The 24,747-nt window shown below is 44.0% G+C and overlaps 1 protein-coding gene across 3 annotated transcripts; it reads right to left on the bottom strand.

The window, feature by feature from the left end:
• Window positions 1-2,010: 2,010 nt before the first annotated feature.
• Window positions 2,011-24,498, bottom strand: LRRC32 (leucine rich repeat containing 32). 3 transcript variants are annotated; one of them, XM_072850888.1, is made up of 4 exons: window positions 19,516-19,930; window positions 16,108-16,198; window positions 10,715-11,416; window positions 2,011-2,105 (listed from the first exon to the last, which is right to left on the bottom strand). In XM_072850888.1, exons 1-4 carry the CDS (start codon window positions 19,536-19,538, stop codon window positions 2,079-2,081), a joined length of 843 nt encoding a protein of 280 aa, XP_072706989.1. In that variant the 5' UTR covers window positions 19,539-19,930; the 3' UTR covers window positions 2,011-2,078. The 3 variants fall into 3 exon arrangements, with proteins under 3 accessions (XP_072706989.1, XP_072706988.1, XP_072706987.1); XM_072850887.1 differs by lacking the exons at window positions 2,011-2,105; window positions 19,516-19,930 and adding an exon at window positions 24,341-24,498 and having other exon boundaries at window positions 7,677-11,416; XM_072850886.1 differs by lacking the exon at window positions 2,011-2,105 and having other exon boundaries at window positions 7,677-11,416; window positions 19,516-19,928.
• Window positions 24,499-24,747: the final 249 nt, after the last annotated feature.

Genomic DNA, 24,747 nt, shown 5'->3' with positions numbered 1-24,747 from the left:
AAGCAAGTGCCTGTTTTTCAAACTAATTCTGACTTCTTATCAACAGTGGGTTTGACTGGATGCCCACAAACTGGTGTTCAGTTGCCTTCGAGATACCCTGGGGTATGCTGCCTGGCCTCCAGCTGATACTCAAGAATAGCTAGGTTTCCTTTCTATCCTGTATCATACCTGAAAACTCTGTATTGATGTAGCCCAATCCCCAGGAACATCCCAAATGGCACCAGTTTCTTGCCATAGACCAAACTAGCTGCATATGTTTAGGCAATTGACTCAAGTCTTTAGCTCTGGATTAAGATTAAACTCTGGCTTGTATCAGGAATAGTGTGGCCAGCAGGACTAGGGCAGTGATCGTGCCCCTGTACTCGGCACTGGTGAGGCCGCACCTCGAATGCTGTGTTCAGTTTTGGGCCCCTCACTACAAGAGAGACATTGAGGGGCTGGAGCGTGTCCAGAGAAGGGCAACGAAGCTGGGGAAGGGTCTGGAGAACAAGGCTGATGGGGAGCGGCTGAGGGAACTGGGGTTGTTTAGCCTGGAGGAAAGGAGGCTGAGGGGAGACCTTATTGCTCTCTACAGCTACCTGAAAGGAGGTTGTAGAGAGGTGGGGTCGGTCTCTTCTCCCAGGTAACAAGTGATAGGACGAGAGGAAATGGCCTCAAGTTGCGCCAGGGGAGGTTTAAATTGGATATTAGGAAAAATTTCTTCACCAAAAGGGTTATCAAGCACTGGAACGGGACTGGGGAAGTGGTTGAGTCACCATCCCTGGAAGTATTGAAAAAACGTGTAGGTATGGTGCTTAGGGACATGGTTTGGTGGTGAACTTGGGAGTGCTAGGTTTACAGTTGGACTTTATTATCTTAAGGGTGTTTTCCAAACTAAATGATTCTATGATTTTAAGATATTTAAATGTAGACATCACCATGTGAGCTGGTGGCTGATGGTCCTTTTGCAACTAGTGGAGATCTAGTCAATACAGTTGATGGAGACTGAAGAGGTTCAGCTCACTATGTAGCAGGACTGTGCGTCTCCCAGAAGACCTGAGTCACAGCCTCCAGCCCATGTAGGTGTAGATGCCCTAGGGGAATTTAGATGTCTGTCAAGGGACTCAGATGTCATAATCCTTCATGATAGCACCTGCATTTTAGCCTCTCTCTGTGATTTAAATGCCTTAATCTGGGCTATAGAGGGAGATAGCGCTGACTGCTGGTGGTTCACATCCCTAGACCTTCCTCATGAAACACAGTGACTGGAGGATGTGGTGGCTTTTCTTTCTCTTTTCTCCTATAGCATAATGTTTAGAGCACTATGTAGACTATGGCACACCGTGGCTCAATTTTCTCCTCTACAGGAAGGGGGTTGCTTTAATCAGTACATCAAGCAATATGGGAGCATGGTACTTCTCAAGTGTCTTGTTCAGGCTCTTCCCCTCTGCCTTCTGAAGTCCCAGTGGCCAATTCATTGTGTTGAAGGCACAGTTCCCTCCTCCAGGGATTACTTAAGTGCTCCTTAAGGGGCACAACTTTCTACAAATTGAGACAAAATTGAGGATAAATTGACGGGGTCCACCTAGCACTCCCCTTGGACTAGCAAGGAGGGCACTGCTTGAGGAGTAGAAAATACCCATCTGGGTAGGGAAGAGAATTGAACTAGAAGTCTAGGCATGGACTTATCATGGCAGCTCTATTTCCAGCTACACTTTGTACAGGGCTTTACCTAGCAGTGATGCTTCAGCAATATCTACCCCCTTAGGAGACTTGGCAGAGGGATGCTCAACATGAGAGCCCTGTTGAGGCTTACACAGATTTGAATGGTTTTGTGCTGTCTGTGGCATTTCTTAATATGCCAAGGAGCAGACTGGTAAATGCACAGGGAATTTCAACATCAAACGTAGTCTTCTACAGACTTTAGGCACCAGATGGAAGAAGCAGCAGCTGAAAAAGGACTGCGAAGATTTAGATTTTGGACTTAAATACCTAGAGTGGCAATTAAAGCACCCAAATCCTTTTCTGGCCCTTCACTTCACTGGGCATCATTCTTCCCAATCAGGAAAGGAGCTCGATTTAGGGGTGATGGGTCCAGTTCAGCAGTGCAGTAACTTGCCCGATGTCTGTAGCGAAACACGAGGGACAGATTAGAGGAAACATACGGTCTTGAATCACATATGTAAGGCAAGAAACATATGCTAAGGTCTGTTACAAAGAGCTTTTTCAAAGAGTAAGCAATAATTAATGAAGCTGGGGTTTTGAAACTCTTCAATCTATGACTCTTGCCAGAATTTTTTGTTACAACATTTTAAAGGAAAAGGCAGTGGAGTCATAGAACTTGTAAATATTATTAAAAAACACCAATTATGCTATAAGTACTCATGATGGAAGGAAGTTTTACAATAAAAAACATTTTTTAATTCAAATCTTACCTCATGGGTCTCTTCTGGAATTTCAAAAGGCTACTGCCTTTATTTTATTTTATATTCTACCTGTGTCCCAGCGCTACTTGATGTGTTAAAACATGAAAAGATTCATGTTTTCATGAATTTCACTAGTTTCACTAGTTTCACTTTCACTAGTTTCAACAGCCTCACATTTTATTTTTATTTCATTTAATTTTGTTTTGTTTTGTTTTGTTTTAGTGATAATTGGGGGGGAATGTTATTTAGCATTAGTCGATTGAAACATTTTCTCATCTTCTCTAGAGCAAAGATACTAAAAGCAAACTGAATGCTGCAATGATTATTTTTTTTTAATTGTTTGAGAATGTGCTTGCTGCAGTAGGAATAACTGAATTCAAACTGAAGCTCTGGCCTTACAAAGCAAACATTTCCCAACTTCACGTTTTTCAGAATTTTCAGGGAAAATTTTGAAAACATTAATTTTAAATTTGAGCTATAAAAATAATAATAAAAAGGAAACATTATGTGAACTCAGACTTTGACAATCTGACTAACTCTTCCCACATCTGACACCATCAGCTGTTTTTGCCATCTCTCCAGACACTTCTACTGCCAAATCCCTTCCACAGCTTCAGTGCAGGGAGTAGATATCACTAACAGACTGTTGCTCAGAAGTTTCTCTGCTACTCTACTCCTCACCTAAGTGCATGACACATTTTTCTTGTTTTGCAAAGACTCAGAGAATAATTCAGGTTGGAAGGGGCATTTGGAGAGCTCCAGCCCAGCTCCCTGATCAAAGCAGGGCCAACTTCAGTGTCAGAAGTGATTCCTCAGGGGCTTGCCCTGATGAGTTTTTAAAATCTCCAAGGATTTTCTAGAGTTTGACCTCTCTCATTATGAAGAATTTTTTCCTTATGTTCAATCTGAACTTCCCCAGTTGCAATTCTCAGTGGTTGCATCTTGTCTGTTAACTGAATACTCCTGGGAGGAGCCAATGCTGTCTTCTTTGTAACTGCCCTTCCAGTATTGATAAAAGATTTCCCCCCAAGACTCTCTTCTCCAGGCTGAACAAGCCTAGTTACCTCTATGTCTTTCTCAGATATCATATGCTCCAGCCCCCTGACCATCTTGGTGGCCTCTGCTGGACTCACTTCAGTTTGTCAGTCTCTCTCTTGCACTGGGAGGCTCACAGCTGGACACAGTATCCAGATGTGGTGTTAGATGTGCCAAGTAGAGGGGAGTAACAGCATCTCTTGACCTTCTAACTAAGCTTTTGCAAACACAGCTCAGTATGCAGCTGGATTTCGTTGTCACTACGGCATGATGTTGGTTCATGGACAAATTGTTGTCCACGCAGACCCTCACGTCCTCTTCTGCAAAGCTGCTTTCCAGTCATCTTGTCCCTAGGCTGGAGTGCTGCAAGAACTTGTTCTGTCCCAAGTGCAGGTCTTTGCTGAACATCCTGAAGTCTCTGTCGGACCATAGCTCTGATGTGGAAGGTCCCTCTGAATAGCAGCTCTGCCCCCAACATATCAACTACTGCTCCATTTGGTGTCATCCACAAACACGGTAAAGAGTCTGTCCCATCAGCTTAAATGTAATGTAGCTTAAAGCAGTGTGCAGTCTTCCTTTCCTTTATTTCTGCCCTGAAATGCTGCACTCTCTGCTTCTGCTTCTGATTTCATCCTAACCATTCCTTCCCCATTTGTCTTCCAAATTCCTGGTTTAGCTGTGCTTATTCCCCTTCTATTCTCCCCACCCCACCCCTCCTGTCCAGTTGCCTGTCCCAAACCTTCTTCTCCTTGGTGGCTTTCCTGACTGAAAATGGGTTTCTCTCCTTCTCTTGTCTTATCTCCAGGACCCTGGACTCCCCTTTCCACTCCATTTTCTGGGAAAGTCAGAAACAGTAGAGAGGAATCTCTTCTGTTGTCACCTTCCAGAATGTTTCTTCATACAGAATACTGCTTATGAACTGGAAAATGTGTGTCTTTGATGCAATGACTGCTAGAAATGGACAGGAGGAGGAAATCTGTGGAACTAACTTGGCTCTGCAATGTGACAGAACAGCCATGATCAATAGCCTGGGAGAAAAGTGACTCTCCCAGTGCTGCAGCACTGTTCCCTTAATTTTCCAAAATTTTGTTTAGTATCATGTTGCATCAGCCTCCAAATGTCTTTGCTTGCGAAAGAATGTTGCACAGCCCGACGGGCCCTCCTCAGAAAGTTCTTCTGTGCTTATTCAGTCTTTTTTCCTTTCTGTTTTGTTTTCACCCTGTTTCCCCGGTTACTATATACTTCTGTTTGTCACCCCTCGTGAGCTGATGTCCTCCTCTGTTTCCATGCATCACATTTGCAGGCAGTTAACATGTTGCCTAGCCAAGGTATCCGTGTCTCTCCCTGCTCTGCACAGCTCAGCTCTGACTGCATCTTTGCAAAGCGTTTCCCACACCTCTCTCTTGGATGCTCTTCAGTTTCCAGTTACACTTCTTGGTTACCCATCATGAAGAGCTGAATTGCACTATAACCCTCTTCTCTACTCCATTTCCCTTCCATCTTTCACTTCTGCTATCATCCCTCATTTCTGCTCCTCTATTATCTGTCTCCTAGGCTGTCTTCTCACTTTTCCACTACAAGAGATGGGCTGAAGCTTCACAGATCTCCTCTAACCTCTTGGGCTGGGGAGAGGTGGGTAGGTACCTATTCCTCTGGAGTATTTTCAGCTCTCCATTGCTTGGAGGGAATTACACCAACACTTTGTTTTCTTCTTTTCCCATCACTCACCCTGAGCTCTCTGATGGCTCTCAAATCCTCTCATCCCCCTTTTCTCTTGTTTCTTGCAAAATCTATTTGGACCCTCACCAATCCATGACCCATGAGACCAAAATCTGCTCTAGCTGGATAGTTGCAGTGTTGTCAGGAATCTGCAGACCCTAGACTTAATTTTTGTTCTTTCCTTATGGATAATTTTCCTCTTTCACTCAAATTAAGCCACAACAGCAGGTGAATGATTGCTCTGAATGAGGAGATATTTAACTTGGTCCTTCTAAGAGCAGACGACAGGGCAGAGGAAGTGTTGGTGGGTAGCTTTGCTGTATTTCAGCTCTTCAGATGCTGAACACAGCTCTGACAGAGCAGGCAACTATCATTAGAAAGCAGTAAGTGAAAGAATTATATATACATCTGGATAATCTCTGGTTTTTTTCTGGAGCTTGTATATAACATACTACAGAGCCTTGGTTTTGAGAGGAGGTGGACCCAGTTTTCTCAAAAATCAGACTTGTTTCAGGATTGGCAAGATGCAGGCTGCAAATTTAGGCATCTGAAATAAGTCATTGATCGCTTTTGAAAATCTTGATCAAATTGCTTCACACGGACAGCCATGAAATAGGAATCCACAGGCACCAGCACCACAGGCTGGTTGTTATTATAGAAGATCATTTAGTACAGGCTGTTCTAATTTAGGTTAAACAAAGCTGATCTCAAAGTGATGTATTTCTTATACTAGCCTGCGTGTGTCTGTGCCTTTGCACATGTGTGCACAAACAGAATAGGCAGTTGTTTATGGAAAATAACAGATATGGCCAGAGGATACCTTGCCATGCAAGGTAAGACATGTTTTTCTCTCATGTGGAGATAGACAGGATTCAGGTTGTGGTTTTGGTTTCTTTCTTCCCAGACAAGTAAAAGGGTACTGAATGGCATAGGGAATAGATAGGAACAGGAAAGCAAATGCTCTGGGCTCCTGAAATACTAGAAGGCACTTACTGGATTTGATACTAATCCACCATTGCTAGTTCAGGGCTGAGCAGGGTCCCTGCAGAGAGGTCTGAGTCTCTGTTACTCTGCTAGGGTACTGTTTTGTCTTGGCTTTGCAGGAAAAGCCAACGCCTTTGGAAACTGAGACTTGACTTTCCGTGGATGACCAACATGAGTCATGACTTGCTGAACTTTTAGGGGATCTCTCTGGGAGTGTTTCTAGGGCTTCCAGTACTTATATCTACCTGACCCTACTGATCATTTTTGGGAACAAACCACAGCAAATTGTGGTAGGAATTATTTGAAGGAGATCTATTGTCCTGCCTCATGCAAACTTCTGCAGAGAGGAAGCCACTTGTTGCATGCAACAATTAAAAAAAAAAGTTTGTATTGGCTGCATAAATCCCACATACTCTACTACATATGCTAGAACCCCAGAAGGATATTCCCTGGATAAACAGCATGAGCTCTCTTTGCATCAACAGAGGTTGTTGCAACGACTTTATGAAAAAGCACTGAATGAGGGTGTAAATTTTGGTTGCAAAATCACAGTCAAAACAGCCTGTATCATGCCAGCCTCTTAGGACAATGGGGCTAACTGGTGGAAAGATTTGTAAAGCGTGAGTAATGGCTCCATTTGATGCAGGATCAGGTACTTTGGCGTTTGGGCTTCTTGCAGGCACAGAAGCAGACAGGGGAGGCAAGAGCTGGGGCTGTTTTGAGGAATAATATCATGGAGAGCTCCCATTTCTCCCTGTTTTCCCTCTCTTTGCTCTTTTATTCATATTTTCTTTCCCTCATGCTCCTTATCCCATCCAGAATAACAGAATTGGCTGGAATGGGCTCATGTCACTTCTCGGTTGCTTATGTTGCTAACAGAGAAATCCAAATGAGCCATGCTGCACTTTACTCCTGAGGCTTATTCCTCGAGAAAGCTGTTTCTGCTCCCAGGGAAGTCAATGGAAGTCTAATTAGTCCCAGATGTTTAGTAATAACAAGCACTTCCTTTTGGTAGAGCCAAACAAAAGCGGTGTTAAAACTGTTAATTAAATGGGTTTGGCTCTGTCATCAGGTTATTAACTAATTCCAGTCATGGCAGCCAAGCTAATACTGGCTCTCAGAAGGAGATATAATCTTGCTGTGCTTGAGACAAAAGGCATGAACTCAATGTGTGGCTAAATTAGCCCGCATCTGGGCACACAGCTCAGCTTGCTTTCACACCAAAGGAAAAGCTCACCGAGTTCAGCATCAGGCTTCCAACTAATCCCTGGGATTGCTGCTTCTGCAAACTTGCTCCTCCAAGAATAAGAGCTTGAGCCAATGGGTAGCATTGACTTTTGTAAATGTTAGATCAGGCCCTATTGCTGCTGACCTTTTGTGCAAATGCTTGCCTACGTCTTCAGTAGATCTCCTTGTTCTCCATTGGTTGTACCCTAAGATATGGAGCAGCTGTTCAGGACCAGAAGGCAAAGGTCTAAGGTGGAGTCTGAAGACCACAGAAAAATAGGAAGACATAGCTTTTTATCTGTGGAGCATTCCAAGCTGGTGCTTTAATATATTCACAACCTTGTGCTTTTTACAAAATTCAAAGGTGTTTTTATTGTACAAAATTTCACAACGAAAACTACCAGCCAGTTTCTTACATAACTGCTTTAAAAATAGAATTATACACCTTTTTGTAGTGTGTTAATTTTGACATTCACTAGCTGGAAGAAACAGAAATGGAGCAGCAATTTGACTCTGAGTTATTTACCTGGACAGGTTTTGGTTTGACCTCTGTTTCTCTTATGTGCCTTAATGTACAGTTCCTGGCATTAACAGAAAACCTGATATAGCTCCTTTCGAAGCCATTGAACCCTGTTAGTAGGTCAGGCTCCCACTTTTGGTGAGCTTCTTTTCACTTCAAAAGGGTGAAACTGCTGTCAGAGCACGGGGCATAACATACGTCAGTGTCAGCTTTTAGCAATGCAGAAGGTTGGCCACGTTAAACCCATCACAGAATGAGGATCTACATAACTTTTCTTGCAGCCAGTCCTCTAGACCATAACCTCTTTCAGGGGGAGACAGTGGACCTCTGATCTGAATAATAGCCCAGGACTAGGTTCCCTATGTATTGTTTCACACTTGTATCTTTAAAACACCTTTTTGCTGTCTAACCTCGTGTGACCTTTAAAAACAGACATATTATTTTTTTGCATTGAAATGCAACTGTATGCAGTGAGTTCCCAACAGTTTTCCTTAGAAATATAAACACTTCATTCCAATGGTAGCTGGTTGAAATTCATTCTCCAAGATTTTTCTTTTAAAAAGCGTTCACCCCAGAGATGAATCTCTTCACATTAAACCCAGTTAAGTATGTATTGCACGCGAGGGGCAAATTTCTCCTCTTTGAGTTGAACTGTGGACCTGTGACCTTCTGAGCAGATCTGGGTAACATATAGTGCAGCTGTTTTACGCCTGAGATTTCTCTTACATCCCTCGTGGGTATTAAGCGCCAAGACTAATTAACCTCATCTACCTCTCATGTCTTGCTCCAGTGGCTGAAGCAACATACTACAAGCAAAGGGAGGTACCCAAAGAGGTTTCTACCACCAAGGTCTTTGGTTCCCATGGACAGCTGTAGATTTTCTAAATGGCAGCCATGAGCATAGCAGACATGAACTGTGATTTCCTTTTTTAGCTAAATTCTTTTTGTTTTGGAACTCATGGGAGATTTGCAACCACCTTCAAGGGCTGAAAGATTGTTTATTGGCCCACCCTGGTGTTGGCTTGTATGATTTAAACTTAAGAAGGGTTAGGAGCTGTTATTTCTAACTAGTTAGGAAAAAGCAAAGCTCATAGCTCAAAGCAAAATATCTCATGGAGGCACATAACTTTGAGAAGGGCTTTCCTACTCAGTTGATGTCATCAATGACTGTCATAAAAAGGTGATTCAGTTACAGTGCTCAATTTGCATAAAGTCTTTCTGTGAAGGTGACATCACAAAGTATCTCTGAGCTTAGTGAAAAGTCTCAAGACCTTAGAGGACTTTTTCTTTTGGTCTGGTTTAAATTACACATCCCTCAAAACAACAGCAGGGCTTTACAGTGGCGTCTTCTACCACTGTATAAATTTTTTAAGCAGATCTGCTTGTAAATGAAGCAAGTGCAAAACATGGCAAATTCTCCTTTCAGTCCCTGCAACCCAGAGCACTATAGTGGTGCAGTTCAGGGGTGCTTTGAAACTGTCTTAAAATCCACAGTTAAAAATCAAAGATGAGAATTTTACCCTTCATTTCTACACACCGGCAGTGTAGCACCTGATTTCTTCAGTTTTCAAGGCATTTTGTGTTCCTATGCTTTAAACTGATGGCTAAAGTTTTGCCTGCGGAAGCAAAAAAATGAACCCACTCCAATGATGATTGCGGATAAAACCAACACAAATGTTAATATAATAAGGAAGTTGATTTTCTTTAGATCCTCTTTTTCACAGTCTTCTGGTCTAATGTTCCCAATGTGCATTTCTTCCTGGTACCCAAAGTTCTGAGTGTACTGACATGTTAAGTGCTCCACGTTGGGGATCTGGACATTTTTGTTCTGAATCATTGATGAGAGCCAGATATTTCCACAGCAGTTGAGTGGGTTCCCAGTGAGATACAAGTTTTTAAGGGAATTTTCTAATGCTAAAATATTGCTGTTCTGTAATGTACTAAACCTATTGTTCCGTAGGTCCAGAACTTCCAGTGGAGAGTCACTACCCCACTTAGGCAACCAGTTCAGCTGATTTTCAGAGAGGTTTAAATGTTTAAGGTGATTAAAACAAGGCAAGTCAATATTTAAATCTATCAGGCTATTGCCATGTAAGTACAAATATTCCAGAGACTTTTCCAGTCCTGATAATGCTTTAACTTCTATTTTCAGTCCGGGGTTCATGGAGAGATCCAAGACAATCAGAGAAGTCTTGTAGAAAGTATATGCTGGTAGGATGTTCAGCATGTTGTCAGCTAGGTACAAGTACTGAAGAGTAGGAGAATCAACAAATGATACACAACCACTTTCCTCTCCAGCAAGTCTTTGCTTAGCTAATCCTGAGTACATGCTGCAAAGGCTGATATTATTGCTCTGTAGATTAAGCAGTCTGAGGCTAGGAAGACTTGAGAAGATATCAAATTGCAGGGTCTGAAGATGGTTGTTTTGAATATAGAGCTCCTTCAAATTTGACAACGTGCCAGCATCTAGGAGAAGGTTCTGCAAAGCATTGTAGCTCAAGTCGAGGACAGTTAGGGAGATCAATGCACTGTCATAAGGTACTGCAAATGCCTGAAGACAGTTTTTACTGAGATTAAGGGTGTGAAGGGACAACATTGATTCAAAGAACTCATCCGGAATGGATTTGATTTCATTATAACTTAAGTCTAAATATACAAGCTGGGATAAATAAAGGGAACTTTTGTTTCTACTTTGCTTCTGATCAAGAAGATGAAAAGAAGCATCTAGCCATTCGTTTTCCATATAGTCCATTTTATTGTGAAGGGATTCAGCAGTGAGCTGGATTAAATTCTTTGATAAATTCAGAGTTACCAGCTTATTTACCTGGGGGAAGACTGGGAAGTGAAGCAGTTTGTTTTCACTCAGATCCAAACATCTTAAGCTATATTCATCATCTGACTTTGCGGTGTGGAAGGTCTCAATGCTATTCTTGCTAAGGTCAAGTATCTCCAGCTGCCTGAGATTGAAATCAGAGATGCAAGTAATTGAATTCATGGAGAGATTTAGTTTGGAAAGATTCACTAGAGTCTCAAAAGCACCTTCTTCTATTTCCATGATGATATTACTCTGAAGATCTATCTCCACAAGACTGGGAGATCCCTGAAACATCTTGTGTGATATCATTATAATACTGTTGTCTGCCAAGGAAAGATACCGCAGTGCTGGAGCTTGTTTAATGAAATACTCAGCCATCCCATTGTACAGACTGTTGTGGGACAGGTCCAGTATTTCCACCTTGGGTAAAAGTCCAATCCCCTCTGTCCCATTCTGAGCAAGCTCATATAAGTGATTGTTGGCTAAATTTATTTCCAGCAAATTCGTCATGTGCGCAAAGACTCCAGGCGTGATGAAGCTTATCTGGTTAGAGCTTAAATCCAGGCACTGGAGGGAAGCGTAAAATGATAAAGGCATTTCAGGGATGCTTTCAATCAGATTTCCAGACAGATCTATTTTGTTTACACTCGGATGGAGCTCATGAGGGATTTGGTGGAGGTCTTTGTTGTGGCAAAATGCCTGTGAGTTTGCCTGCCAGAAAAAGAGAGAAAAAGGGTTGTCACATGACAAATGAAAAACATCTTTGCATGAAATATAAAGAAAATAACATTCAGCATCCAGGCAGATCCTTCTTCTGAAACACTGATCACACTACTTTCTCTGAGCATTCAGACAGCAAGGACAACAATCCTAATGCTTCTTTGCAGCACTCATTTCATTTTAAAGACATTTCTGACTTACAATAGTAGAGAGTGTTATCTGCATGTGATGCCTACTAAATGTTCTCCTTTTTGTACCTTTCTCCCTGGCTCATTTTAATAGTCCCAAGTGAAGGAGTTTTGCCCTCTTTCCACTGCAATCAAGCACCATTTCCTCACTTTTGTTCTGATGTTTAATTTTCTCAGCTTCATCACTGTGTTAGATTTTGCAAACTCTACTTGCAATAGTAAGTAGTACTTAGAAGAGCTTCATTCTGTTGGCAGCATAGGTCCCAAAGCAAGGAGGTGGAGAAACGTATAAGGACCCTATAGCACAAAAACCATCTCACTCCTTCTTAGTCACACCCTCAAATATTTGATCACGTCTTCCTTTATCCATGGCTTAGTTAAGCAATGCATCTTTAACCAAATGGGTCATTCAACAACTGAAACATTTCTGATGCAAATCTCCAAACTCTTCCTGCTTTTACCATCCATGTTTATCCTTTTCTTAAGGCAACAGTTCCCCCCTTCTTGGATGAGGAGAACACCTTATGAAACCACCCACACAAGACACCCATAATACAACATGGAAAAGACAAATTATGTAAAGCCAGCTTTTGAGAGGAAAAAACCTGTGATGTGCAGTGAGGGTCATGCCTTTTCAGTCCAATACTCAGCAACAGGGTAGAGAAAAAACCCAAGTGTCAAAGTCAAATTCATCTTCTAGATGCATGTCTGTTTAATTGCAGCTAGGACTGAACCTGTGTCCAGAGCAAAATTTGGAGTGTGTGTTCATAAGGAACATTGGAAACGTGAACGTGATCATCCTTGCATAAATGTCAAGCTGTATTTTGTTATTAAGGAGAACATACAGCAGCGTGAGGAAGTGGAGTGTGAAAGGCTTAGGCAGCATTTAATTTACTGGAGGAAAACTCTTGTTATGAATGTATTTTGGTGACTGGGTCATGTACTGTTTGTAGAAAGATCAGAAAGAAAAGAAAGAAAAAAATCTGTTGAATCTTAACTTCTGTGGAGAAGCAGAATCCAGATTCCATGACGCAAAGCTTTTCAGATATTAAAGAAACATTAAAAGTAAAAAATATTTAAAACCATCTGTTTCATGTGAACTTTTAGGTGAATGAAGTGACAGGTCTGTTTAGAAGTGGAGCAATAGTCAGCATTTTGTGAATCTCTTTTGCATCATGTGAATTTTGGAGACAGCACAAAAATGTGCCAGAGAAGTAAAAGTGCTCATCCAAGCTCTAGATACACACAGGCTGCTCCACAGTCCTTCCCATGATACATCTTTCCCAAAGATCCCAAGTAAATGGCCTATTAAAACCTGGATCCTCTCTTTTTTTTCCCTCCCAATTACTCAAATGTCCCCCAGCTAAACAAATTAGAAAAAAAGAGAAGGGAATTTCCTGGCTTCTTCCTGACATTATTTCTTTCCTGCAAAGCCACCGTGGAATTGCTTATTTCAAGCTAAAATGTGCACAGAGCTGGGCTTAGCTCTGAGGCTCAGGAATGGAGCAGGAAGTCTCTTCTTCATTTTGTGGAAGAGGGAGAAGCCAGGAGGATGCAAAAATCCAGAGTGAAAAAGCAGCAGACGCTTTGCAGCCTGAGGCAAATGCCAGGTTTCTTCCCACACTTTGAGCCAGATCTCAACAAGTGTTGAGCACCCTCATCTCCCTCTGGGCACCCAGCACCTTAGCAAAGTTCTGATCCAACTCCCATGGCATCAGTCAGCTGGTTTTCACTGAAGTCAATGGGGGAGAGGTCAGTCCCAGTTCACCACATATCTTGCAGGATTGGGCCTTTAATCTGCATCCACTGAACCCTCCCAGTGATAAAGGGGACTGATAAAATCTATACCTCCCACTGTCTGCCATTTGTTCCTATAACATTCCCCCTCCCATTTTTTTTAAACTTTCATTCCTTTTCACTGACTATTTTGATCCTCATTGAATTTCTTATCTAGTCTGTTCTGCACCATCTTTTCTCCCCCGAGGCTCAAACTGCATGAATTTCGTTCTCATCAGCACTAGGAAGAAAAAATGAAGCACGTCTCAGTGGGATGGAGCAAACAGCATCTGTTTTGCACGTATCTCCCCTCCTCCCACCCCATAGCCCAATGGGTTGTCAGCCTGAGGCTGGAAAAGAGGTTTTTGCCAGTCTCATGCTCTGACTTTATCATCTCTGCCAGCGCTGCCACCGGTTTGTTTGAAGTCCATCGGCAAGAAATACTGCAGGGTGGGGAGCACTTGGTCTCTTCAGTGGCTGGTTCCATTCAGGTGCTGGCGAAAAAATGAACCAACAGCTCAGAAGTCGGGCACTGTTTGGATTCTGACTCCAGTTCGTCACTGCTCAGCGCTGGGTAGAGGTTGTCACCCACCTTAGTAAAAGCCCTACAAACAAAGCAGCTGGATCTAAGCCTCCACTTGTGTTATGGATCCAGGCCACCATTTGTGTTATCCTCTATCAACTCATGAGCATTTGAACCAAAGAATTTGGCCTGGAGCCACTTGGCGCTGACTTGTGCTTGCACAGTGTCCATGCCTATTCTCTAGAAGAGCTGCCCCGGCAGAGGCTCAGCTACACACCTAAACCTTAGCAATCTGCCCAGGTACCCCATATCAGCCGACCTATGATAACCGGTTATGCACGTGTTCTTGCATGATCTCATGATCTCGCTGCAAGGTAAGGTATAATTTGCTAAAAACCCTTCCCTTCTATGAATTGTTTGGAAGCTCCTCCTTTCCCAGTTAACACGAATTAGCAGAAACATCTTTCTTTGAGAGGCAAAACATGAGCTAGTGGAAGCCCCTCTCCTTGGATGGCAATATGAGTTAGGAAGAACCTCCTGACAGTTAAGCTATGCCTCCCTGTCTCGCAAAGAGTAGATGTGCAGTAACTTGTATAACCAGTGCAGCTCACTGCTGTCTCAGGGGTCTGGTAGGGACAGTTTACTTCCTAAAACCTCTTCTAACAAGGCTTTGGTTCAACCGCAGGAGCACCAGTGGTGAGTCAGAGAGGGGCACAGGTTTCTGACTCATGTCTCTTGCATGAGATCTGGGATGAAAGTTTCCATTTCTGAGCCTTTGCTATTCTAAAGGTGTTGCCATAGGGAAAGTAACATGTAAAACAGTGAGGCTGTGATGAAAAATCGTCATGTGAAGTAAGCGGGACTCCTGATGGACCCATCAGCCAATCCAGTAGCTCCCTCTTTCTTCAAGCTGTGTGGAAATGTGTTTGGATTTACACCCTCCTCCTTCCATTGGACCAAACGCCCAGCGAAGGAAGATGAGCAAATCTCCATCGACACTGGCGATGCTGAGATGTTAATTTATACCAGAGAAGCATCCCAGCCCCCGACTCCAGCATGTTTTCTGCCACGGCTGAATTCATCCCAGCCTCGTTCCACAGAGCCTGGGGTTGTTGGCTTGATGAAAGAAGTTTACAGTGGAGTGGTGGAAACAAGCATGTGTTTGCTTCTCAGCAATCAGCCTGGTCTGTGACCCATCAAGAAATGGAACGGGGTGAATCTGCTTGGATTACTGTGTTTCTCGCCCAGCTTTCATGTGACTATGATACATGGGACCCAAGCTGTCATGTTTACAGTGGCTTCATCAGTCTTCCCTCTCCGGCCAATGAATTGAGCTACCCAGTCACCTTCCCAAGATCTTTTTATATATACTAGGTCTTAATTTCTCTGGAATTCAGGAAGTGCAGCAATACGGCAGGGTGGGCAGGAATGGAATGAGTCCCATAAGGGAGATGTGTACAGCTAACAAATTATTTTTTTCCCTATTTTGGAAATTCTTGAGGATTTGTGCTGAACAGCTTCAACGTTCAGAAAAAATAAAACCCAAGATAAGTATTTTTAAACGGCCTGTTACAGTCAGAAGCACTTGGATAGGGAAGGGAGAAAGTTCAGCTGTGAATAACATTTCTAATATTGTACAAGCTGCTTGCAAAAATTCAAGGAGCAAATTTTGTACTGGAGCAAGAGGCTTTGTCCCTTCTTTTACCTCCAGCAGAGGTAAACTGCCCTGGCAGCAATGCTGTGTCAGGGCAGAGGAGGTCAGTCTCCCTGTTATTACAAAAGGGCTCTATAGATGTATTTCACAGGAGGTGCTTTATTTAAAGCACAAAGAACTTAGGCCTGATATAAAGGAGTTGATTTTAGGTCTAAGTCTTTCTGTGTCTCAGCCACAGAATCCCTGTACAGTCTTGGAGAAATCAGGTCAAATTTCCTTTAATCAGTTCCCCCTTAGAAAAAAAACAGAGATAATGACCCTTCTTCCCTGCTCCCCCCTTTTATGTGCTGTCACTACAACAAGGACATAGCCTGAGAACAGCCTGCTGAGCATCCACTAACCCAGCAGAGCCCACCTCTGCCATCACAGAGAGCCTGGTCCTGGGGGTTTCCCTTCTCAGAGACCATAGCTATTCGTGCAGTGCCTGTAACAAGGGGGTCATCCAGGATCTCAAGGTGCCTGAGGAGAGAGCCAGCCTTACCATTTCACAAGACTTCCCCTCTGTGGGCTGATAGTTAGAGGTCCCTCTGTTCACCACTGCCAGGAAGAAGATGACGTACAGGTTCATGGTTCTGCAGGTAAAAGTAATTACGGTTAGATTTCAAATGTGACACAGTGGTCGATGCATGCGAAAGCTGGCACCAGAGCATCATCTAACATGGAGAAGCACACATGCAGTGCAATAAATTAACCCGTCTCTGAGCCTACAGCACTTACGACCTACCTCTATACCTTTGCATCCCTTGGAGCCTGATGGGAAAAAGGGAGATTTATATGAGGACTTGAAAGGAAGGTCCAAGGCATTTCATGGGATTGCCCCAGTGTGATTTCAGCTGCTACCTAGATGACACCCAGGCCACCCAATGAAGTCCAGATGCTCAAGCTGAGCAGTGTGTCTGGTATCATGGAGAAAGGCAACCACTGAAGACCGAGTTACCTTCACTGTCCCCATAGAGGCAGCTCAGGCACTTTCAACTGGGCTGGAGTTTTGGGGTGCCAAGCCCTGAGCAAAGCGAACGGGTGCCACTCAGAAACAACAGGCATTGGGAACAGTTTCCATTTCCATCCACAACATTTTCCACTCCTCTCATCCCAGAGTATCAAAGAGCTTTTACACACTCATCCAGATTTGTTGAGTTAATATAAACAGCTTAAAGACTAGACTGAGAAATTTTTGTCCAAATGTTAGTTTCTCATTTTATACATCCCAGGTATGGGCAGGCTTTTAAATAATTTTGAAAGCAGATGCCTTACAAAGAGACAGATACAAAATGGAATGGATTTGGGTGAAGCGAAGGATTCATCAGAGTTTAACTGTTTGGAAAGCACTCCAGAAAAAGAGCACAGAAATAACTGCAAAAGGAGCAAACAACACTGGGAGGCCGGTCACTGGGCAATGGGAGAAAAATGCAAATGAAGCAAAGAGAAAACATTTGTCCTTCAAATGGCTTGTTTCTAGATGGACACTAATGAGGTCTCTGGCTGCGGTCACCACTGATGTGAGCTCCAGATGTCACGTCTTTATGACAGCCTCTGTTGCAAACATGCCGAATCTGTCTGTATTTGTATGGCTTCTTGCAGGCAGATCTGAGCTGGCCCTGCCCGCATCCAGAGCCAGTGAGACACACACCAGCTCCCAAATGGAAGCCATGCAGCAGTGCTTAGCTAGCATTGCTCTTAAGTCTTTCCAGGAGCAAGCCTGCATTTGGCAAGCTCCAAACGCACGCCAATCCCATGCATGTGTGCCGCCAAAAACCGGCATCAATGTACTGTTACTCAGCGGCTTCCACCCACAGAGCATCAGGAGGCTGGAAACAAAAGAGATGGGATCATTCCCAGCTGGTGGAGATCCCTCCGCTTAGTCACTGTTTGAGGGATGCAGCTGATGGCCAAGCTTCCGCGCAGCAATGGCAATTGCTGAACAGCAATGCCAACAGGTTCACTATGGGAACCTGTCCATCCCTCCACTTCCCCACCAGAGAAGAGTTGTGTACTAGGAAGAGAGAAACCAGGGAGGGTTAGACCACAGCTACTCTATTTTCAGATTGCACATTCCTTCCAGTGCAGGGGAAACAACTAGTGAGGGATGATGATCTGGTGAAAGAGCTTGGAGTTTGTCTTTGGGGCTCAGCAGCAGGATCAGAAGTCTGTTCCCCCCCTCTAAAACAAGACCAATTCTCAACCCTCTTAATTATTGTTTGCAAAATACACTGAAATAATCCTGTGGAAGGAGGAATTGCTGATACCACCATCTATAATGTCTCTGTCATTCCCCCTCTGTTCCTCATTCCCCAGGCTTAGAGGAGTGGGTGCCTCCTCTAAGGAGGAGAAAATAAGTTTTATCATTTGGGTATTAGTTTGCTAGAACAGAGAAAAGACAAACATACCGATGATTACAAGGCTTTACTCAGAGCCCTCAAATGGAAATTGTTTCTGTTTAAATCCCATTAATTAAGCTGACAAAATCTCCATGGATATTACCCACAACAGGACACCACCCTGATGGACAGCGTGCGTCCCATGTGCTCTGCGATGTCTTCTCTTGTCACACTGCCGGTTCAAAAAATGGTCCCTTTGCTTCTTGAATGATAAACCTGACACAATGCGGGGTCTTAACATGCTTTGAAACTTCCTAAATTATAAGTTAATAAAGCAACTGGGAAATTGATTTATTTGAACACAAGAACGTGATTTAATGGCTTGCTACGTAAGACAGATCTGTAGTAAGCAAGGACGCTGTCCCTCAAAGCGTTTCTAAGGTCACACACTGAAGCATTAGGATGTGGTGGTCTCTTCCAATACGAGACCACATGGACTCTGTCCAGAGGAGGGTAAGCCACTCCTCGTGGTACAGCACAACCTCCTTGCTCATGGAGATTCCCTTCCCAAGGTGGTATTCAGTTCAGCTGAAGAGCTTTTCCCTGCTTAGCTTTTCTCTGGACAACCTTTAGACCCACCTATAGCGTAACACAGTACTGTGTCCCCCTCCTCTCTGTCCTCTGGGTAGGTCTCCAATGCCCACCACCCTCTCCCAGTGCAGAGCTCGGGGCTCACAGCACCCCCATTGCCCTGGTATCAGGGAGCATCACCGCTAAACCCTGCCTGCTGGCACTGGCACTGATGTCTCTAACCACAGCTTACAAAAACAGCCCGGGAGCAGCAGTAGCAGCAATTCAACCTAAAGGAGCTTTTAGTACTCTGAGACTTTCCCAGAGTTGCAGCAGCTTCATGCTCAGTGCCAGTTTGCTCCCACTGGCAGCTGTGATAAAAATCCCAGTATACCTCAGAGCAGGATTGAGCTCTGAACCGCATGCAGTGTCACAGCTTTCCATCAGGGTACTTCAAAACTACCCCGCCCCATCCACAGCTGAAAAATATGGGTGATTTCAGTGGGTATCCACGGATTTCAGACCTCCAAAGAATCTTCTTAAGTGGGTCAAATAATTTAGTGTCTAGAAAAAGCATGGTACCCAAACCACATCAGCATGTCCACTTAACAGATGGGAGGGCAAAGGCAGAGAAGAGCAGTGATTTGCCCCAAGACACATTTGAAACCGTGGAAAAAACAGGGTTTAATCCCAGTTTGCCCAGTTCCCACTCCAGAACAATATTTGCCTCCATCTCTATTACAATATTAGCCCTGAAACAACTTCATAGATGTTGCTTGTAGCTAACAACAGCAGCACCTTCCAAATTTCCCTCAAAGGTAATTTTTGTTACTGCTTAGACAATTAATAGAGACGTTCGCCTGTGCCAAAGAGAGGTTAAATACAAGAGAATACACAAAACACAAACCAAACTCCCCAGGGTCTGATCCTTTTTCACACAAGACTCTTTGCTGCCATGTTAGAGCCTTCAGGGTTAAAAAGAGGGAATATTCCACATTTACCTTGTTTCAAGGGTTTCTCGCATCCCCAAACACTGCTTATCATGTCTCTAAAAAGCATATCCAGCTCTTCAAAACCAGCTCAGTCCTGGTACTGATGGGATTGTTCTTCAGCTTCACATTCACCCATTCGGGACGCCAAGAGGCTCACTCGTAACTTCATAACGAAGGCATTTTCAGGGAAATAACCTTATTTGGGACAGTGTCTGCTTTAAATTATGTTGCTTGTCTTCCTCCGGACTCCTCTCTGGGCTCTTGCTGGGTCCTAGCCACCGCTGTGCTCCGGACGGAGTCAGCTACTGTGCGACATCCTGAAGCCCTTGCTCGGGGCAGGCGTTGAGAAACAAGGGGGGGTTTTGCCAGAGAAACTGTCAGGATCTGGCCATGGGTAGGCTCAGGGGAATAAGTGACTTATCGTTGCCGATGCCATTGTTTAGCTGCGTGCGTGGTGCAAGGCGGTGTGTTTACTTTAGGGGTTTGTGTCCGCGAGTTACATTCCTGGAGGGTTGCAGCCTCCTACCCCTGCACCTAAATCACTCTCTGTATCGTTAGGAAAACAGCGCTTGAGGATTAAAGGTTTCAAATTCACAGCTGATAAATATAAAAGCCCGGAATCTGGAAATCTGTCCTGGAAGAAATAACTCTTTCTCTTTGCAGTGGTCCCGCTGATCAGAGTGTGATAGCAGTCTGCTGGCAGGACGGGGGTCCAGCGTCAGCTACAATGCACCTGACTTGAAGGGTTTTCATGGCACGAGGAAGAAATTAGGGACCTTGATAAAGGCAGAGGGGTCTGAACATCTGGATGAGCTGCTGAGTTTTTGACAGTGAGTACATAGTGCTGAATCTACCGGACCTGCTAGGAAAAATTCCCATTGCAAAAGGGGTGCTCTTGTCATGCAGAAGAAGATTTCAGATTGCCTGCGAGTTCAGCTTTTTATTTATTATTTTGTGCTGCCCTCTAGGGCTGGAGCAGCTGTCTAATTGCTGGTTTCCTCACTTCCTTTTGCTAATTAAGACCTGCTTCTGGAAAACCTGCCTTTACATAGATTTCCCCGTTGCTATCTCCCAACCTCATGAGCCTGAACTGTTGCAATACACTTTTCCCATGGTTGAAATAATATGCCAAAGAGCTGAGCTCTGATCATCTCGTTTGCTTTGGAAGGCACCCTGAAATCAGAGGCATAAATGCTATGAAGAAGTGGCAGTATGCGTATGGGCAGGAGAGGGCATGATTATGTGCAATGGATAGAAAATTCCACGTTTGGCTCTCAGGAGAACAATCTGCCAGGGAGAATATCACAACCCTGGACAAGTTCCCCTTGACTGGGCTCTCATCAGACTAGTTTTGATCACCTTCCCCCAAGCACGTAGTGTCTTGAGCTTCCCTTGGTCGGAGCTGGCTGCAGTGCTGTTTTTCACTTGATCCCTTTGGCACGCTCCCTAGAGTCAAGCCCTCCATCTGCAATCCCCTTGGGGTAAGCAGGAAACTCATGTTGAAGCTGGGGATCGCTGTGGCGTCCAGAGGTTTAAATGCCTTTTGGATGCTCTGGGTTTAAGTTCACCTCAGCAGCATGCAATAGCACTTGCAATGCACAGACACTTTTGCAAGGAAAACCTCAAATATTTGATGTCTGCAAGAAAAGAAAAATACTTTTTTTTTAAATAGGATATTTTGATTTGCTTTGGAGATAGAATACAAATATCATGCTCGTAATAAAGAGCAGTGAGTGTCCTGGATGACTGCAGCTTCACATTTTCCTACACCTGGATGTTCAGAGCACTTTGGGAATTTTGGATTTGCAGGAGTAAAAATAGCAGGGTTTTTGTTGGTGGTGCTTTTTAAAAAGCCAGCTCTGTTCCTCAAGCTGTTTTACCCAGTGGCCATGCAGCTGTGCCAGCTGAACTGTGAAGAAGAGCCTGGACAGGAACAAATGCCAAAGCAGGAGGGAAGGGCATGCACTGATTCTGCTGCTCAGGACTTTGCTTCATTAAAACTACAGCCTTAGAGGCACACCAACCACGCTGGGAAAGATCAGCGGTGTCCTTACCATCTTTGCCCTTTCCTAAAGGGTATCTGACAGCAAATAGTTTCAAAGACCCTTAAGCATTTGGTTGACTTCCCATTTTCAATATTTTCATGCTTTGGGCTACCCAGCAGTTTGTACCTTAAAGTGGTATTGAAACATTAGCATGGTATGTGCTTGGTAGCCATGTCTGCAGAGCAAGGGTTGCCTCAATTGGACAGATTGGGTCATCTCCATCGGGCAAATTGGAAAATCAAGCTCTTTTGCCCACCTGCACAAAATAGCAAGGGCTGTCCCATCCCACTGATGCCAAAGGGTTTGCACCTGTGACTCTGTGAAATCAGGCCCTTCCTGATTTTCCTGTGGTCTGCTCAGCAATCGCTGCCTGCTCAGTTTCTGCCAACATCAGCTAGATTTCACTCCACGTCACCCAAAGCCGGGGGTGGCGTGGGGATTAGGGCTGGTGGGCACCTCATCAGACCTCTCCTCTCCTCCAAACCCTCTTTCCAGCCTGACCCAGAGCAAGAAGGAAAAGCAAATCCCAGCCACTGGCTCTCACGAGCCCGTCCGTAATCTGCTGCAGGTTCCCAAGGGTTTCAGATAAACAAGAATATGTCTTGATGATTATGTGTCTTGAACCTCCAGACCTTTTGGAGTATGTCCATCCATAACACTGCTGCTTTCTAAGGCACTGCTTTTGGGTTGAGTTCTGCGTCGAGCCGCATGAATCAAACTCTCCAGAGAAGTAAACAAAACAAGCTCCTGCCTTAGAAAGTGGGTCTGAACTGCAAGGGCAAGAGTGGGACAAGTATTCTCTCTTTTGACCGGAATAGCTCCCTGGTGATTCATCCCACCACGGAGCTGGAAACAACATTAATATTAACCCTATTAAAAAAATAAATAGCCCATGCCGTCCTCAGCCACAGCCTTTGAGAAGGAGGCACAAGCTCCAGCTCCTGAGACCCTACAACGTCTCCAGGAGCTGCTTCTCCCGGTTTGGTTTGCTCGTGCCATCTGCACTGACCAAGGGTTTCTCATGGGCAGATGCAGCCTCCTGCCTCCCTGGTGTCCAGTCCACACATCAAAATAAGGGTTCCTACATCTCCTGTAATCCCAGCGTGGCTTTTCTCCTGTCTTTTGAAGCTGCTGCCTTCCTTCCTTCTCTCTCTCTGTGTCCTCTCTCCATGTGCACCTCTATCAGGTGTGCAGCCAACAGCGTTTCCCCACCAAAAATTAACCCTTCCAATTAATTGGACACACAGGGTTTAGCCAGTTCCCCTACTTTATGCAGCTTTTTTTCCTACTCCTCTCTCCAGAAGACAAAATGTAAATGAATGCGAATTGCATGAAACCCACCAGCCCGGAGACTTTGTGAGCAAGGGGCTGGGCGAAGGGACAGCGGCAGATGGGAAAATGAAAACACTTCCGTCAATAAAAACTGACGTAAACTGGCATTTGCAGATTAAACTATCTGAACATGAAATACTCTCCCTGGAGAACAAAATTCCTGGAGAAACTCAAATCCAGGAACCAAATCAGAACCTTTTCTCACCAGCTTTAATCTAAGCGCAGCAAAAAGAGAGAAAACCCGGCTTTTAATTCAGCAATTTTTCTTTTACTGACAGTGGAGTCAATGTTTGAGAAAAGGTGTACTCAAGTCATAAAATGAAGCGAAGAAAATTATTTCTGATTGATAGATTGGACTTGCACGATACTGATACCCCCCCTTGAATCCCTCCATCATTGTGTTAGTAAAAGGCCAAGCACTGATACAGTCCCTGAGCTGTAACCATCTGCTTTAAAAAGAGATGACTGATTGTGAGTTTTTGTTATTGAAAACTAAAGGATTTCAGCATTTTAGAATAATAAGATGATTTTAAAGTTGAAATGCTTGCATCTTAGTAAAAAAACAAATTTCCACTCTTGCGGAAAGCCAAACTTTGGCTTCTATTTAAGGGAAATGTATTTGTATATCAAAAATACAATAGGATTTGGCTTTAGAAAATTTTCTCTAACTTTTATATAAAGTAGGATTTTCTAAAACTTTACTATTTCCAAATATTGTCTAAACATTAGTTCCTCGTGATTACAGTCCAGATGCAGCAAAACGCTATCAGTAAGTCACTGTTCACCCAAGGTGACATTCAAGCTGTCAGGATCTTAAGAGTAGAAAAATAACCCTGCCATCTCACGCCTCGTGCTCCAACAGGGAGAGTTCAATGGCAGCACTGACAGTAAGAAGAGCAGACGAGCTAAACAGCATTTTGCCCATTTTACCCGGGGACTGTGTGATTTGCCCAAGGCTATATTAGGATTCAGTGTCAGAGAGCTGGGCGAGCAGCGTTTAATCAGCGCACAATGCTGATCTCTGCAGCACTCCTGGTTCAGAGCGCTGTGATGCAGTAACACCATAAATAGACTAAAGTCCTGTGAAGGAAGAAAAAAACCCACCATCTCCCCATCTTCCATTACTGTAAACACAGAGAATAATAACAAAGCAGGCATATGACAACTGTATTGTTATAAACTAACCAGTGCCTCCTTAACGTAAAGGATCTAACTCGCTGCAGTGCAAGTCCCTGATGGATTAAATATACAGCTGTGTGGATAGAGCCATCCACACAGTGTGTTTAGTCAGTTCCTCAGCCTATTCATAAACACAGTATATTTTATTCATACAATACCTTCCTCATCTGTGTTATTTTTAAAGACTGCAGCGCTAAGTCACCGGAGCCCCCGTCTTTCCCGCAGTCGAAAGCTCAACTTTCCAGCAGGCTCCCGGTTTCGCACGCATCTCCACGTACCTGCTCTGTGGCTGGAGGAGGAGGAGGAGGAGGTTTCGCCTCTGCTTGCAGCCTTCTGTCTCCCGGACTCTCCCAGCAGCCTTTCCAGCACAAGCCGAGGAAGAGTTTCCTTGGGGAAGTTGTACCTCTGTTGCATGCCAGCTGACTAAAACTCTGCGAGCTCCGACAGAAGTTTGAAGTCACAGGGAAAAAAAATACTCCCCATAGACTGGTCCTTGAATTCATTCCTTCGCAGTCATGAGCTCTTATATATTCCCAGGCTCCCATGAGCACGTGAATACATACCTCCGTAATAGTTTTAAAATGTGTGTGTCCTCTGCACTTCTCTTTATTTTCCATTTCGTTCATTCAACCTTGGCTTATTTCCTGCAGTTTCTCAGCTGGTAATTACGCTCCTCTCGTATTGA

Source organism: Ciconia boyciana, chromosome 1, assembly GCF_034638445.1.
Source record: "Ciconia boyciana chromosome 1, ASM3463844v1, whole genome shotgun sequence".
NCBI classification, from domain to species: domain Eukaryota; kingdom Metazoa; phylum Chordata; class Aves; order Ciconiiformes; family Ciconiidae; genus Ciconia; species Ciconia boyciana.
Note: the sequence above shows the minus strand (reverse complement) of the source record. Positions and strands in the feature narration are given on the sequence as shown.